Source organism: Phoca vitulina, unplaced genomic scaffold (genome assembly GCF_004348235.1).
Source record: "Phoca vitulina isolate PV1807 unplaced genomic scaffold, GSC_HSeal_1.0 scaffold39, whole genome shotgun sequence".
Classification (NCBI taxonomy): Eukaryota; Metazoa; Chordata; class Mammalia; order Carnivora; family Phocidae; genus Phoca; species Phoca vitulina.
This window is the reverse complement of record NW_022589742.1, coordinates 5,667,627-5,685,330: the sequence shown is the minus strand read 5'-3', so window position 1 is coordinate 5,685,330 and position 17,704 is coordinate 5,667,627. Positions and strand designations below refer to the sequence as shown.

General features: G+C 40.7%; 1 protein-coding gene across 1 annotated transcript in view; it reads right to left on the bottom strand.

Moving 5' to 3' along the window:
* Positions 1-17,030, bottom strand: part of LOC116647102 (melanoma-associated antigen 10-like) — an 80,669-nt gene extending 63,639 nt beyond the window's left edge. The window contains 1 exon segment of the mRNA XM_032428234.1: positions 16,833-17,030. Within this exon segment, the coding sequence (XP_032284125.1) occupies positions 16,833-17,030 (198 nt within the window).
* Positions 17,031-17,704: the final 674 nt, after the last annotated feature.

The following is a 17,704-nucleotide window of genomic DNA, read 5'->3' as shown; positions in this document are numbered from 1 at the left end:
TGTATGATATTTTGTAGACCTAGATTCCCAGAAGACAGGTCTCAGACTTTCCTGTACCTGCAAAAACAGCTAGCACATGGCTTTAGGTAGTAAGCATGCAATGCATAGTTTATAATTAAATTTATACTCTTATAACTCATATCACCTCCTGGGTTTAAAAAAAAAGTGTGTGTGTGTGTGTGTGTGTGTGTGTTTGTGAAGCCATTGGTCAACATCTGGCAAATAAGTATTTGTTCACTGGCTCATTTATTTATTCAAAAAAAACGTAACAAGTGCTAGATACATTTCTAGACACCAGTGATACAATGGCAGAGCTTCAGTTCTAGTGGAAGGGAAATGGGCAATAAACATGAAAAATGGCTTATGAAAAATTGTCATAAGGTGAAAAGTAGTGTGGATAAAACAATAAGAGGGATTCGAACTGCTGGCAGGAGTTTGCAGTCTTAAAAAGAGTGATCAGAGCCTGGGTCACTAAAAAGGTGTCATGTGAATAAAGACGTAAGTGAGATGAGGGAGTGAACTGTGTGGATAACTGGGAGAAGTGTATCCCAGGTAGAAGGAGAAGGGGCAAAAGCTCTGAGGCCGAGAGGTGTCAACAGGTTTTAATAACTGCAAGGAGATTAGTGTGGCTACAGTGAAGCAAGGGAAGAAGAAATTGAGATCGTCAGCTATGAGATGAAAGAGGCCATGGAAGAACAGATCGATAGGCTATTGTTGCCTTTATTGTTGGATATGGCATGATAAAAATGGGGCTCCAGTGGGGAGGTTTGAACAGATGCATGCTCTGATCGGACTTACATTTTGATGGGATCACTCTGGCTGCTTTGCTGTGGAGATACTCCAGAAGGGCAAGGGTGGAGTCAGGCAGGTGGGCGGGAGGCAATGGCAATAATCCAGGTGACAGACAATATGGCTTAGGCCAAAATGGTGGCAGTGAAGGTGGTGAGAAGAGACCAGACTGTGGATGCATTTATTAAAGGACTGAATAGATTAATTACATTGTGGTGTAGAACTAATAGTAAATCACAAAACAAGCCATGAATCAGTCATATATTTGTATTATCAGATGAATACTAGATATCTAAGTCAAAGTTATAATATTCTCAAATCATGAATCTTATTAATATTATTATAGCATAAAGTTTTGACGGGAATTTTCTACCAAAAATGTTTTGACACCGTACCAGAATCACTGCATATACAGAAATAAGTGAAGAACAACCTAGCCTAATTTGAGCTGCAGCTGCTATGGGACCAGATGGATTCATTCACTGCCTGGGATCCTACAGACAAGAAGCTTTGCAGGACCAGTGATTTTAAACTATTGACTCAGTAAAGTAGCAAATTGCTCAGGGTTGCTCATGAAGAGCTAAATATTGGAAAATCCCTGAATGACAAGTATCTATATGACCCAAGATTTTGAAAGAATTTTGTTTTGACACTTAGAATTTTCTTGATCCTTTGTAAAAATTTGTGCACTTTCGAGCCCCATGGGTGACAAGTTTTGTGGAACATGGAGAGGGTTCAGAGGACTGTTACCAAGATGATTAAATCATTGGAAAATAAGGGCTATAAAGAAAGGTTAATGGAACAGGGACTGTTCAGCTTGGAAAATAGAAGACCAAGAGGGGATTTAATAATGGTCTTTAAGTGTATCAAGAGCTATTACACAGAGAATGCTCACCAGCTGGTCTCAATCTTCTCTTAGGACAGAACAAGGAGAATGGAGTGTAAATTGCATCATGAGGGATTTAGGCAAAATACTAGGAAGAATTTCCTGACAAAGAGTCTTGTTACACATTGAGATAGGATGCCAGTCCGGGCTTCATCGGACCCTGCACTCTGACAGTGTGCCTGGGATTCCAAGCATTCGATCCATTAATGTCAATTCCATATACATTTCCTGAGAGCTCACTGTATGCAAGGTACCATAGGCTTAGATATTTTCTATGGAAAACCACTGTTGCAATTCACCTATTGACTTAGAAGGAAAAAGAGTATAATTTGGCTTATATAACTAGTGAGTTAGAAAATCAGAAACCAGGAAGCAGAAGCAGAACCCTAAAGTGGCATGCCATAAGACCAGTTAACTTTGATATGCAGGCATTGGTAATATAGTAGAGGGGGAAAGAGAGGGGGAAAGTGTGGGCCTGGCAGAGGAGGTACAGATAGGCTTTGGGAGGTGGCTAGATGAGACTGAGTCATGAGCAGTGACAGGGAAGCTCATACCACACCAGCCAGTCCCATCAGTGGGAGGGATGCAAAGCAATCAAGAAAGACGGGGATACAAGACACCTCTAGTCCTAGTCCAATTTAATTTCAAACCATGATCTTTACTTCTCCTGCTACAAGTTTCTTCCTCTCAGGGATGGAATGAGGTTTGGCCCAATTATTTTCTCAGATACTTTTTGATAGCTGTTGGATTGAGAAAGGATTTAGCTCTAAAAGAGAGGTCCTGAGAGTTGATACCAACCCAATTCATTCCCTGTACGTTTGACTCCTCTCCTTAATCTGTATTATGCTATAGAAGGAATATGTGTTCTTCTGAGTTTGTATCTGGTCTCCTTCACAGCTGTGAGACATTCATTCGATTTCTTAATCACCCCGAGTTTTATTTTATTTTTATTTTAAGATTTTTTATTTATTTATTTGACACTGAGATAGAGATAGTGAGAGCAGGAACACAAGCAGGGGGAGTGGGAGAGGGAGAAGCAGGCTTCCCGCTGAGCAGGGAACCTGATGTGGGACTCGATCTCAGGACCCTGGGATCATGACCTGGGCCGAAGGCAGATGCTTAACGACTGAGCCACCCAGGTGCCCAATCACCCCGAGTTTTAAATGTTCTCATCTGTAGAGGGGAGATAGCTATTACCTCAAGGAGTTCCTGTGACAATACATGTTTTTAAAAAAGGAGTTTCTGTGAGAACTGAAATGCTTAGCAAAGTACTGAGCATCTAGTAGGTACTCATCACTCATTCCCTTCACTTTTTCCATGTAACAAACCTTCATTACGAAAAGACATCATTTCATATCCTCTCTCTGCTAAGCACCTTAAATCTTCACTTCAGCCTAAACCCCTTCATTTAGTTAGATACCTTAACTCTTGTTCATGTGGTAAGGCATCTTAAGATATTCTCAAATATACTAATACCTTCCTTAGGAGATGGGCTACTCTGAATGGAGCACACAATCAAATATTATCCCATCTCTACAGAGTACCATGTCCTTATTATGACCTTCCTTGATGTAGAAAATATATTTCTATTAATACATCCTAAAATTGTATTGCTTTCTTAACAGGCACATTCTACTTTTGACACAAATCCTGAGGGATTTTTAGAACCTGGATTTTCCTGGGGGATATTCTGAAGTCTGGTTCTGCCTGCAGGGAATTCACTAGAGCAAATGATCATACATGGCTGTCTTGAGCCCAATGGATGTGTGATTCTCAGAGGCTGAGCAATCCTAAATGAGCAATGTAACGTCCCAAATATTTAATTGACTTTCTAAATAACACAAAACATAACATAACACAATGTACAATATTTCTGTGAGTTACCACAACAATGCTTTCTTTACTGCAAACCTTCTTGGAAGAGCTGTTCGTATTTGCTACTTTTAGTTCCTCCCCTATCAGTTTCTCATCTCAAAGCAAGCTGCCTTTTCCCTCAAACTGCTTTCCCAAAGGTCACCCAAGACCTAATTGTAAAACTCATTGACTTCTTCTCAATTAGTTTTCTCTCTAATCACTTGTGGCATTTGCCATTCCTGACCATTTGTATTAGTATGATTCTGACCCAGAAAAACAGAAAACACGTGAATATTTAAAGTGAACACTTGAATGCAAGGAACTGTTTCCATGGGTGACAGAAGACATGAGAAGTCAAAGTGGACAGTGAGGTCCCCCAAGATTAGCAGTATCAGAAACCACAACAGCCCCAGGCTGGAGGACAAAGGGAAGAGGCAGGATTCCCAAAGCCCAGGAGATGAGGTTACCTGGCTAAAACTAGAGTTATAGGGGGAACCCGAAGCCACAGAGTGGGGGCAATTGCTACTTAAGATGCTATCTGAGGCAAAGCAAGAGGAATAAATACTCTGGTTTCCCCCCTCGTCTTGCCCTTCAATCTTCTGTCAGTGCCTCGAACTGGCTGAACCCAGCTGGAAGTCAGCTCTCAATGGAGACTGGGAAACAAACCGCAGAGGGCATGGCCCTCCACCTCACCATACAGAATGGGGCAGGCAAATGGTGAGGAATGGATATGAAGTCAAACAGGCCCAGGATGGGCACCGTACTTTTGCCATTCGACGTTCATGCTCACTTAGATGCAACATCTTTACCCCTCTACCCAGTATGAAGCAAATACCTTTCGTGTAAACAACCCTCACGTCCTCTCTTCAACCACGGAAGACAAAAAGGCTCATTGGTCATTGTACTCATTCCAATTCTAGAATCTTTCGATGCTACAAATTTTGCTCCATCAGATTCAGAGGCGATTCCTCATGGTCAGGTGCCCAACTTGTAAAACTTCAGAACTCCCAACTCTCCTCAAACAAAATATAGCAGGTGTATCCTCATTTCTTGAATGGGTCACAAGCCATAGTTGACACTGATCCCTTCATTGACTAGAAGAACTAAACCTGCCGAATCACCAAAACTAGAAAACCGCCAATCACCATAGAATCCTCTTTCATTTCCCTCATTCAGTCTATCATGATTACTGCTGATTTCACTGTTTTGGCCTCTCTCAGATCTTTTACTAACACATTGATGAGTTCAGCTTTCATTATCTCCCATTTGGATACCTGAAATAGTCTGCTAGTTGGTCTCCCTGCCTCTCATATACTATGGATTTTCACATCTTTAAGTCTTTGAGAATTCTATTTTCTTTATCTGTAAAGTATGTTCTTCAACTTAAGTCAAATTCAAATATTACCTCTTTTGTGAAACCTTCTTTGATTCTTTACGTTCTTATCCACCAGCAGATTTAATCACCACTCCCTTTATACTCCTCATGCACTTTGTGTATACTTTCATTATATCTCAGGTTGCGTCCTGTAACTTCCTGCTTTCTTCTTGGTCTCTGCAACCAGACCAACTTTGCTCTAATACCTACCAGGATATTAGGGACAGAGTGGGTGATCAGAAGGTATATGCTGAATGAAAGTCTACCTGAAAGAATATATGAATTACTCAAACACTTGATGGATGAGGGCAAAATGTCTTAAGGGTTGGTTTTACATTTCATTGTGGGTATCAACAATTCTATATTTAAGTTAAAATTATGTCAAGCATATTGTGAAGAGTACACCTCCTTAACCCTGAACCCTGGGAGCTCAATTCACTTGATTTGCTTTAGGGCAAATATGTTAGAATGAGCTATGATAAGAGTTTATGGGGAAGAGGAAGAGGCCTGGAAAAAGCACGTGGCCTGTCATTTGATAAACCTGGGTTGATTTTCTGGCTCTGCTGTGAGCCTCAGTGATTTGATATAAAAATTTAAAGGGGACTATAAGGCAAAATATGTGAAAATCTTATGGAAATGACTGAATACTACTATAAAAATAAGTGATGTGGTATAATGAAATTGTTGGAAGTGCAGTATTTGGAGTCAGACAGCTTGGGGGTTTTGTTTTATCTCCTTCTTATAATTTGCATGAATTTTGTCAAGTCATATGAACTTGTTGAGCCTCAATTTCCTCTACGAGCACCGAGTGCTACATACTTTCCAAGATGGTGGCTGTGATTAAAGAATAAATGAATGCAAATAACATAACAAAATGCAAGGTAATTAGATTAGCTCTCAGTGACAATTCTATTATTATTATTATTACTCATAATCAGAGCATCAAATAATGTCAGTGCAGAGAAATACCAATGTGCAAACTGTTACCAAGATGCAATCATTTCCCAGTTGTCAAGAGAAATTGACCAAGTTTTACACTACCACTTCTCTTCATATCATTTGGCTGTATCACGCTCTGAAGTACCATTCAGAATGCACAGCATGTTTCTAATTTAATATATCGCAACATAGGGAACACGACTACGCCATGTGCTATGAAAATGAAGTAGAATGCCAACGTGGAGAATCACCGGCCTGACCCTGGCATGGTGGAGCACAGGCAAAGCTTTTGCTAACATCATAATGAAGAGGTGATCTTTTCTGGCCAAATCAGTGTTTGTAAAACTCAGTCATGACACAGAATACTATTATTAATGCTACATCCGAAGTTGGTTCTCTGGTTCTTTCCAATTTTATATGTTGTGAGATTGGCTTCAACTGTTGTCACTGAAATTCGATATCTGACAAAGGAAGAAATGAAGTTAATAAGCCTTTTCTCACTCCTCGTGTGCATTTTGGAAGTTAAGCTGTACTGATCAGCATCTGAATTTCTAGTTGGTCTCTGTGGTAGTTAAGTATTATATGGTCGACTTGCAAAACTGCGTGGTGGAGACATGCACTAAGGAACTTTATGATTGGATATAAGATGAGAACAATTTCATTTTTAACAGTGTCTTTAAGCACAGAAATGAATATATATCTCTAATATGAATAGGAGAACTTGGTAGCTACGTAAAACATATCCTTTATATTATCTCTCTGAGGACAATTTTAGAAGTTATTTTTGCTTAATCCTAAACATTACCTGGAAGAGATCTCAGTTTTTATAACTCCTAGCCAGAAAAAGTATAGAAAAATCTGAGCATCAGCCAGAGTATGGAGCAAGCATAAGAGGGCAACATCAAGATTTCTTAACTGTGAAGCAACCTAAATATATTTTACTTTTTTTTTCAATAAATAGCAAATCCCATGGCTGAAGAAACAAAATTCTATTTTTCCCCTGCGACTGAGTTTCAGAGTCTTCTTTTTGTCAGGTCTCTTGCAGAAAAGGGGTAGACAAAGGACACGTTTCTAAAAGGAAAGGTCTTCAAAACTCTTTGGCTCTTCTTTAGCCAGACTAGCTCTCCCTACATGAACAACAACAACAGCAACAACAACAACGATAAAACCAACCAAAACCCAAACCAAACAAACGGGTCCAATTATAGGAAGAAATAAATGCTTTTCAGGCACTGGCATCTAGAGAAACAGACCCATAGGAGGAGAAGAACTCCTAAGTGAGCTCCACAACATCTCAGTTCCTGGACTGGGGCAGTTTTTGAAACACAGTGCAGTGAGCTGTGGTGTGTAAGAAAGCGCGAGAATCCCCACTGGGCTGAGGACACAAGGCTCGGACTTTGGGGCAGCTGGAGCTGCTCACTCTGCAGGTGAGGGAATAAGAGAGGAGGGAGGTCCCTAACGTCTGTGCCTGAGTGCTCGATGACCACTTGGCTGTGTGAAGTAGGAAGTTTGAAAGGGGGAAATGTGAAATCTCTGTGATTAAACCAAAAAATGAGAAGTAGGAAATGTGAAGGCAGTGTGTGAAGTGAGATGTTACAGTATGCATTAGCTTTTGACAGGGTAACATATCATTCACCCTGATACAACCGTTCAAAAATAATTAAAGGAAGTATATCTAAGAAGCCAATGTAGAAAATAAAATGGAATATTAAAAAATATGCAATTCAACCAAAAGATGAGAAGAAAGGAGCAATGAAAGAACATAAAAAGATAAGAGGCAAGTGGAAACACACTCTATAATCAGAGTTAAACCCAACCATTTCAACAATTGCATTAGAGAGAAATAAGCACATCAATTAGACAGAGATTGTCAGATTAGATGAAAAGAATCAAAACCTAAGTAGGAATTGTTTATAGGAAACACAGGAGACTTTAAAGACACAAATCGGTTGCAAGTAAGAGGGAAGGAAAATACATACTATGTATACAGTAAGAGTAAGAAAGCTGGAGAGTTTCTATTAATATCAAACAAATTAAACTTCAAGACAGTATCATAAGAGATGAAAAGAAACAGCTCATAATGACAAAATGGGCAGTTTATCAAGAAGTCAAAAAAGTCCTAAATATGTATATACTTAATAACAGAACACCAAACTTCATAAATCAAAAATCGATAGGACTACACACACCAACAGATAGTCACAATTCTAACTGGAGACTTTCACACCTCTGTCAGTAATTGATAGAAATAGACAAAATCACTAACAATATAGAAAATACAAAGAACGCTAGCCACCATCCATATCGGTGAATTTATGAACGTTTATAATGTATTTCTTACATTATCTTAATTGAATATTGTCAACACTAAGCCATAGAAAGGCAGGTTAATGACTCAGAATTACCAACCCAGCCTTGCCTCCTCTCCATCCTCATTTATCAGCGAGCATCTAAGCCACTTTGTGCACACAGTCTCCTTTGAATTTGGATAAATTTGGCCCCTGATTGTATTTTTTTTTTTTTTTTTAGATTTTTTATTTATTTGACAGAGAGAGAGAGACAGTGAGAGAGGGAACACAAGCAGGGGGAGTGGGAGAGGGAGAAGCAGGCTTCCCGCGGAGCAGGGAGCCCGATGCGGGGCTCGATCCCAGGACCCCGGGATCACGACCCGAGCCGAAGGCAGACGCCTAACGACTGAGCCACCCAGGCGCCCCCCCGATTGTATTTTTATGATGTTGTAACTCATTCTACATCTCGTAACCAGAATCAGAGTGTACTAGATGAAACCTTCTCTCTGCCTTCAGGAAATTCCTAAACTTCAGGGGTAGAAAGTGGAGTCCTATGAGTAGATGCTTCTTGGGTAGCCTTCAGCAAGGATACTTGTGATTTTCCACTAACTAAAAAGTCATGGAGGTATCTGCACCCCAGTTAATACCAATTGGTTTGTTATCAGCCAAGAACCCTGAATACCTATCCCCAAGTCACTTTACAAAGACCTGTGTCTCTTGTAGGGCAGGGAGCTAAAACTAGTGGTTACTACATATGGCAGTAAAATATTGACCAAAGCTCTATTCCTAATTCTAAGGCCCACATTCAAACTGCCTCTACTCTGATGCCTCTAATTTGCATCATCTCTGCCCATTTGGCTGATGTGATAAACACTGTAACCACCTCTGGTGAGTATGAAACAATTATATGCCAAAAAATACAGCCATCTGCATCAGTGTGTGTCTTGGGTTATTGTGGTGGAAGCAGAGTCCTTAATATTTTCTTTGAAACCTACCTGCCTCTGAATCATTTTAGGATTGCTTTGTATGAATTCATCATCATTTCAAATATTTCCATAAATTTGCATTGCTGATGTTCCTTCCATTTGTGATAATGGTGCTATTCTGGATGTCTTACGCAGGTATGCTTTCTCTACGTGTATACTAATATGAAGCACGATAGCTCATCCAAGGCAAAGCCAGCTTTCTCGATGAATAGATAATGATGAAAAAAATACTTATGTCAAGCTCCTCATCTTTGAAGCATAAAACGTCATTACAAAACCATCAAGAAATGAATTTTGCTTAAATGTCAACTGTAGATGAGATTTTACAGTCATTTTTGAGGAATGTCTAATGCCTAAAAGCACTTCATCGAAAGAAGGTGGCCGCCAAAGTTTTTAATCCTTGTTACTGCTAAGTTGCCAAAGAACTCTAAAACATATTACCTCAAGAACTTGCAAGGATTGTAATGTCACCTGGATTTAATTTGCTCTGGGAAGCACCGTGCTGTAGGGTAGAGGGGTGGGAAGCATTAACACAAGGTTTGACTTGTGAGCTCTGAGTTACAAGGCGAGTGTGATAAGATAGAGAGGAGATGGAAGCATTCCATCGTTCTGACCTCTCTGAGCAAACGAAAGATTAGCCAAAAGACTTACAGAAAAAATTCCTTCCTGTCAAACGAAATGGAATTCAGACCTTATTTTCAGAGATACAGTATGCTGTACTAATATGCTTGGCTATCTGGTTCAATTCACTCTGAAGGATTTATTAAGCAGCCTGAAAATGTGTGTCTGTACACACATCACACACACACACACACACACACACACACACACCCTGAGATTATATTGTTTTATGCAAACACATAAATACAAGTGGTATTAAGCCACATCAATAAGAGAAAACAGTATTTTCACAGAGAAACTGGAAAGGATAGAGCACCGGAGGGATTAGCAACAGAAGAGTTTTTGATAGGCACAATATAATTTAACAGAATACTGGCTTTTAATTCTGTTTCTGAAAATTCACCTTGGAACTACATGATCTTGGGGAGACAGTAGCACAGTGGGACACCCAATCTAAAACCCAGGTGGTATAGTTAAAGATACACGTAGAGGGGTTTAATGATCTGATTTCTTGTGTGAACTTGTTTCTTTTGAAGTAAAAAATCTATGCATGCTCAAGTGTAATTTGTGTTAAGCATGAAGTTGTGACACGGTCTCTATTATGTGTTGTAGCAAAGTACAGAGGTACTTTCTCCCTCCTCCTTCTGGCAGATTCACACAGTACTGACAACTTATTTTACTGCTTCCTAACCCCCTCCCCAGTTTTTGTTTGTTTGTTTGTTTGTTTGTTTTTTAGTTGCGGAAAGTAAGGCTCAGAGAAGTTAAATAACTTGTCCACACTCACACAGCTCATAAAAGGTAGCAATAGGACTCGAATACAAATCCGTCTGACCCCAAAGCAATGATTCTTTGTACTCAATTCTTTTGTGTCATGACAATCAATGCAGAAAGTGACAGAATTTCCATTTTAAAAAGGCCTCTCAAAGGTTGTCTAGTCCAATGTCTGCCACCAGCTGTTTTTATCTCTGCTGCAGAACCCCGACTTGTCGACCCAAAATGGATATCTTGGAAGATGGGGCGGAGGATGTCGGAGAATCCAGTGCTCCGTGTCTGAGCGGAGTGTGTCTTTAGGGGCCCCAGCTCCTCTGCAATCCCACAGCCGCTGGGGCTCTGTCCTGAGCCTGGAGTTCTGCAGAGGGTCCTGGGCTCCAGCTGCCCAATGACGGATTCAACCCAAACCAGAAGGAAGGTGTGCTTCTTGAGTAACAACAGCCTTTAAGGCACTGAGGGCAGAGGGTTGGGAAGCTGGCTCTGGAGCTAGGTGCATGGTGGTTGAGTGGCTAAAGTTTTACTCAAGGGGTACCGTGGTTAAACGTTTTAGTTACTTGGAGCAGGACAGCCCTGGGCCATGTCCTGCTCATACACTGGACTTGATAATGCCCTACATCCTCTTGTCTAATCTCATTGCAAAGTTTTCCCATGAGTGAAACTTGCAAAAGGGTAGGCTTCCTGTGTGACTTCTGTAACATTCTGTGGTAGTCTTTCTCTTTCTGTCTCTGTCTCTCTTTCTCCCTCTCTCTCTGTCTCTCTTTCTCAAATAGGTTATTGTTACATTCATAGAATTGTTTGATGTTATATAATGAGAGGATTCATCTTTTACCAGACACTGTATTTCAGTTAATACATTAGGGTTGTTTTTTAGTTTTGTTTTTGTGGGGGTTGTTTTGTTTTGTTTTGTTTTGTGAGGGAGATTTGCTACATTACATTATTGGGTTCTGCTGAGCTCTCTGTTTACATAATTCCTGAGAGTTTTTTCAATAGATGTTGCTACTACTTAATTTCTTCTTCATTCTTCAGTTATGAAGTTGGGATTTTTGATTCCAAGTACCAAGCCTCCTCATATCCAATACACCTAGGCCCCATGGCATTAGACTCATAGATTCCATATTAAATTCAGTTCATTGTTCCATTCTATTATTTTTTTAAGTATCCTAGTAGTCAATATTTTTCTATTTTCAAATCATCCACAGGTCTGTTAAATATGTCTGCCATATTTTCATTTAACTAATTAAGAAAAAAAAACATTGAATAAGATAAGTTTTCCAATAGAGCCTTGCATCATGGCACCGTAGACTTTTCTCCAGATGGATATCTGTGATTAAATTGTGTACCTTAAGTACACTTGTTCATACAGGTACTGCCTTACTGAATTCTTCTAGCTCTTAGTTCATGTGTTTTCATCTTGCCCTCAGAGAGCTCATGATAGGCTTTGTCGGATGCCTTGCTGAATCCAGGATAATGGTGACCTCTGTGGATTCTGTCTTTGCATCGTTAGGCCAAAGGGGTTCAATGGTCATGAAATCTCAAAACTGGGGCCCGTTCTTGGGATATGGGGAGGCCATGGTCATGAATTAGTTCTGAGCATTCAAAAGAGAGTCTCATTTGGTCTGAAGTTAACCAGGAGAGACTTACTGACCTAGAGTGAGCTCATACAAGATTTAGATGACCTCTGGAACATAGTGTTAGTGCCTCTTATCCTTGGTTTTATTATTTATCCTGAAATCTTTTATACTAATTTATGTCATGTTATAACCTTTATATCGCATTTCATTTCATGCTGTGATGGATAAATTACATGGAGGAGAGGACCCCTGGAACTAAATAATGCAATATAGTTTGCTAGCTTTGTGAAATCAAGGTCTGAATGATTCTGTATTCAGTGAATAGATTATTATTCAAGAGTTGGAGTCATTTATTTATTCTGAAGGTTCTCCAGTTTGCTCTAGGAAGAAGCTAAGTGGGCTGGTAATACCTTTTATGAGTTCCGATGGTTAGTCTGAGAGCAGCGATGACTTGAGGTGACTTGTTATCAGGATTCAAGTAGAGAATATGAGTTCAAGTTTTCAACACCTTCTGCTTCCTGATAGCCTATTCACATAAATATGTCAGAAATGGTTTACACTAAAAAAAAAAAAAAATGGTTTTCACTAGTTATAAAACAATTTCGATTCCTACTCCTGAGAGTACATGACAGCAGGCATATAAATATAATTTTTTAAATTCTCTTTAACCAGTGACCATGTGTGTCAATCTTGCTCCTCTCTAGAAACTTCTTGCCCTTGGAACTTCTGCTGTTTCAAAAGAAATGAGAGTCCCTAGAAAGACAAGAGGTTAACTCATGATCTTGGCATGAATTCAGTTTTTATTGTTAAAAAAAATGATGGAAGTTTCTGGTGCCAGTACTTGAAATCATGCTATCGCATGGGAGTGATTGCTTGACTATTTGGAAGAAAACTTAAATACCAATGTAGTCACATTTCAAATAAATTGAGATTTGTGAAGGAAAACATCACATTTTATAGTTTACCATTCCTTATTTTTGTTTAGTTAATTGTATACTTTACCCTATTGCCTGAAATCCCTGTCATAGTTGTCAATTTCAGTACATCCTGTAGATGCCATGAGTATCAAGCAGAGCTTTTTTAAATTGCTTGCTATCACATTCATTATGTTACAGTGGGAAATTACTTGAGTCAACTTTGGCTTCTTATTCACTTCGGCTTGCATGCAGATTGTTGGAAATTATCTGTCTGCAGAACCTAACATCATCCTTGCATTTCCTCTTTAAATATTAATGTCTTTCATTCAAACATTGGTCAGTCTGGCACCTGTTGTCAAGAAAGCCTCTCTCTTCTCTTCTCTAGTGATTGCTTTTTTGTGGATCCTGCCCTCCTGTGCCCATTTTTCTTCATTGAAATGATAAATGCATCTGTAGTTTCCAAAGCTTGGCAGATGATTTTTATGCTTAGACAACACTTATTACCCTTAGATTAACCTGTTAACCAGGCTTATGGTTAACTAAATTTATGGAAGAGCTATTTCATCAAGTGTAGTAAGACATTCATGGTCTCCCGAACACATAGTTAATGATTTGCATCTCTGATTCAACCTTGTTGAAATCTATCAGCTGTAGGAGTGGTACTCTTTCATATGTGGATCCATACATTCCATTTATTGTATATCAACTACTGAACACTGTTGAACCTGGCATAGTTCAGGTCTCTTTTGAGTGTGATTAACTTTGTTGTTCTTAATTTTGATTTAACAACTTCTGTTTACTCTTCTGTGGAAATACAACTCTGAACTCCTGTGTTCCTGTCCCCTTTCTCCAGTTCTTTCTGATTCCAGTGTGTTAATCTGAACCTGGTTCTCAGTTCCTCCCTTGTTTTGACAGCTTGATTGGTCTTCTTCCACAGACCCTCTAAATTGACTCCCATTAAGTCTACCATTGTAGTGTAAATTTAAGATTTGATCTTGAGAAAAGAGTTCGGATCAGGAAAACGGCTTTGGGAACCATCCACATAATACCAAAATTTTATACAAGGATTTATAATGCACTAACATGTATATTATCTCATTTGACATTCTGTAAAAGTCTTATTTTGTAGGTGAAGAAACAGATTCATAGAGGTTAAATGGCCCTCTGAACATCGCAAAGCCAATAAATGACAGAACCTGGCCTTGAGTCAATTCTAATTGCTTTTTCAACACTGCAGTACAACTCTGCAGTGAGACAATCATTACCACCTTACTAATCTGTCTCATAGCCCAGGTGGAGAGACTTCTGGGTGGGTAGTAAAGCTCTAATACCTTAATCTTCTCTACCTTAAAGACCTGCCAGACCATGGAATACATATTGGAAATCCTGGCTTTTCTAGAGAGGCAGTTTTCTAGAGCTGTGCTCCTCAAATTTAAAAAGCACGTAAATCCCTTGGGCATCTTGCTAAAACTGAAATTCTGATTCAGGAGGTCTGGAACAGAGCCTGAGATTTCACATTTCTAACAAGGTCTCAAGCGATGTTCATGCTGCTGCTCTGTAGACCCCACTTTGAGTTGTGAGGCTAGAGTTTTCTGGGTGCTAATGTCACTACAGAACAAGAATCATAGTAAGTATTCTCCTTCCATTCCTTCATTGGTAAATTCTGCTTTGGTGACTAAGAAAGAATTGATGGTGGCATAATTGAGGTCACTATTTCTCTGGGCTCCCAGAGCCCTGCTAGCTTGTCAGGAGCAGCTCAGTCCAATACCTCAAATGTGTGTTCTTGTCTTCTCCTGTGAAGAGGAGAGGTCAATCTCTTGCTCTTTCTTCTTCTTGCTTTTCTGATTTTACTTTGTACCTGACAACAAATGCATAATTAAATCCCCCTGATTTTGTTTTCCTTTGTCTCCCAAAAGCTGGTTGATTTTAATCTTTTTTTTTTTAAGATTTTATTTATTTGACAAAGAGAGACACAGCGAGAGAGGGAACACAAGCAGGGGGAGTGGGAGAGGGAGAAGCAGGCTTCCCGCGGAGCAGGGAGCCCGATGCGGGGCTCGATCCCAGGACCCTGGGATCATGACCGAGCTGAAGGCAGATGCTTAATGACTGAGCCACCCAGGTGCCCCAAGCTGGTTGATTTTAAACAAATACACCACTGAGATTTTATGCTCTGCTGCAGCAGCAAGCAAGGCTTCCACTGAGCTAGGGAATGAAGCCTCTATCATGAGTTGCTTAGGTAATTACTCAAGGTCAGAACAAGGTGTCTTGATACTTTGTCACCTGAATATGGAATGAATACTCTTTAAATTCCCCAAAAGTAAGAACAAGATTCGTCCCAGAGTCAGAGATAGGACCAAGCATGGACAGAGCGTCAAATGGCTCAAGCTGTGTGGAGAAAGAGGCTATAGGAGCACAGACCTAGACAAAGAGTTAGAGGGTCTAGAGGGGTTATTGTCCTTGATTGTGCATTGAAAGCAACTTAAAAGCTTATTTAAAATGCAGATAGATTCCACTATATGTTAACTAACTAGAATTTAAATAAAAACTTGAAACTAAAAATAAATAAAAATAAAAAAATAAAATGCAGATGGATACCTGGGTGTCACTCCCAGAAAATCAGAGTATGTAGACATAGGGTAGGACCCAGGAATATGCATTTTTAATAAGCACAAATGGTAATCTGGTACATGCTGTAGAGGCCACATTTTGAGAGATACTGGTTTTTATGCAATATCCAAAGGCAAATTCTTTTTTTGAGCATTTGAAAGGAACGTTTGGCCATTATAAAATAGACATATATATAAAGTTATCTTAACTATAAAACACTCCCCTTCATAAGCAAACAGTATTTTCATTCAGTATTAATAGAAACATTCACTTAATCACCAGTGGATATATTTTTAGGGCAACTATAATAGTGTCACAGAAATTATTAGATCTATTTGCTTGGAGCCTGTTGTCTTCCACTCTAACAAACGTCAAAACCTTCTAAAAGATGAGCTTAGTAGAAGTCTTAGGTACTGGAAAAGCTTAGTTCTTTCCAGTGACATCTGAATGTCCTTCAGAAGCTCAAGAAGAGAAGGATCAAGCTAGGGAATAAAATCTGTGACAGCAAAATAAAGCGTGAGGAACCTCTCCCAAATGTTATGGAAAAAGTACAAAGAAATGGAAATAAAAAGAGACGTATCATAGGTATGGAGGACGAAGAAATGAGATTCAATGCAAGGGTCCTAAGTAGGTGTTCCTTAAGTGGAGAAGGAAGAATATACAAGAAAATAAGGGTACAGGAGTGATGTCAGGAAGATGGCAGAGTAGGGGATTCCAGCCTTCATCCTGCTGGAAAATATACCAATTGGACAGCTCTCCATGAACCAAAACAGCTCTGGGAGAGCTCTGGAGTCCAGTTAAGAAGCTGCAGCAACACAGTGGAGCAAAAAACCCAAGAGTAACCACCCATAAAGGGTAGGAAGAAGAGTTTTCTTTAGTCTGCGTCATCCCATGCCTCAGGCCAGCACAGCTCAGTGCCCAGGGGGATCTCCTCAGCCTGCAAGCTCTTCTCACCAGGAAAAAGGAGATCAGGGTGAGTGACCAGCTTCCCCCGCCTTTCAGGGCACTGCTGGAAGGACCCACTTGGGTTTCACCCTACACAGATCGCTAGGGAGATGGGCAGAGCTGACACATCTGCAGATAGCTACGAACTAAGAAGGGTGGGGCAGTCAGCACCAGCCCTGCAGCAGGAGCCAACGTGATCCCCAGTGGCCCCGCAGTTTGCTCCTCCACGGACCCCAGCAGCCTGAGCCGCCAGCCCTGTCACTCCGCCATGCACTGGACTCACCCCAGCCAGCGCTGCTGTGGGCGCCACAGTCCCAGGATCCAACATGGTCACTGCCAGACTGGCACTCACTGCAACCTCCATGCATGTGCCAGCCTGCTGCTGGCCCCAGACCCCGCCACTGCCCCTGCTGCAGAGCACGCATGGGAAGACCACTAGCACGGCTGAGTGCATGCACATGGGGGCCCGGCCCGGACCCATGTTGACAGCCCTATTCCCCGATGCCACATACACGTCGGGGACAGCCAGCCCCAGCCACACTGCCACTTGCCATGGCCCTTGCCTACCCAGGTGCATTTGACACTGGACCCAGAGTCACTGCTGAGGACCTCAACAGCCCTTGCAGCAACTGCAGACCTCCCCCACAGCTCTCACTGTTGAGGAGCACCAAGTTGCAGTGGATTGGTACAGTCCTACAACATATATCAAATTCTTTAAAATCATTCATGCATTTTTTTTAAAGATTTTATTTATTTAAGAGAGAGTGCGCACACGCTTACGCAAGTGGGGGGAGGAGCAGAGGGAGAGGGAGAGAGAATCCCAAGTAGACTCCCCAACAAATGCCGAGCTCCTCCTGGGGCTCGATCTGACTACCCGAGATCAGAGCTGAAATCAAGCATCAAAAGCTTAATGGACTGAGCCACCCAGGCGCCCCATTCATGTGTTTTTTAAAACAATTTCATTCTTTGGGCACCTGGGTGGCTCAGTCAGTTAAGCATTGGAACCTTGGTTTCGGCTCAGGTGGTCCCGGGGTCGTGGCATCCAGTGCCTAGCAGGTCTCCACACTGGCGGAGTGGGGGTCTGCTTGCGATTCTCTCCCTACCTCTCCCTCTCCCCCTGCCCCCATACTTGCTCTCTCTCTCTAAAATAAATAA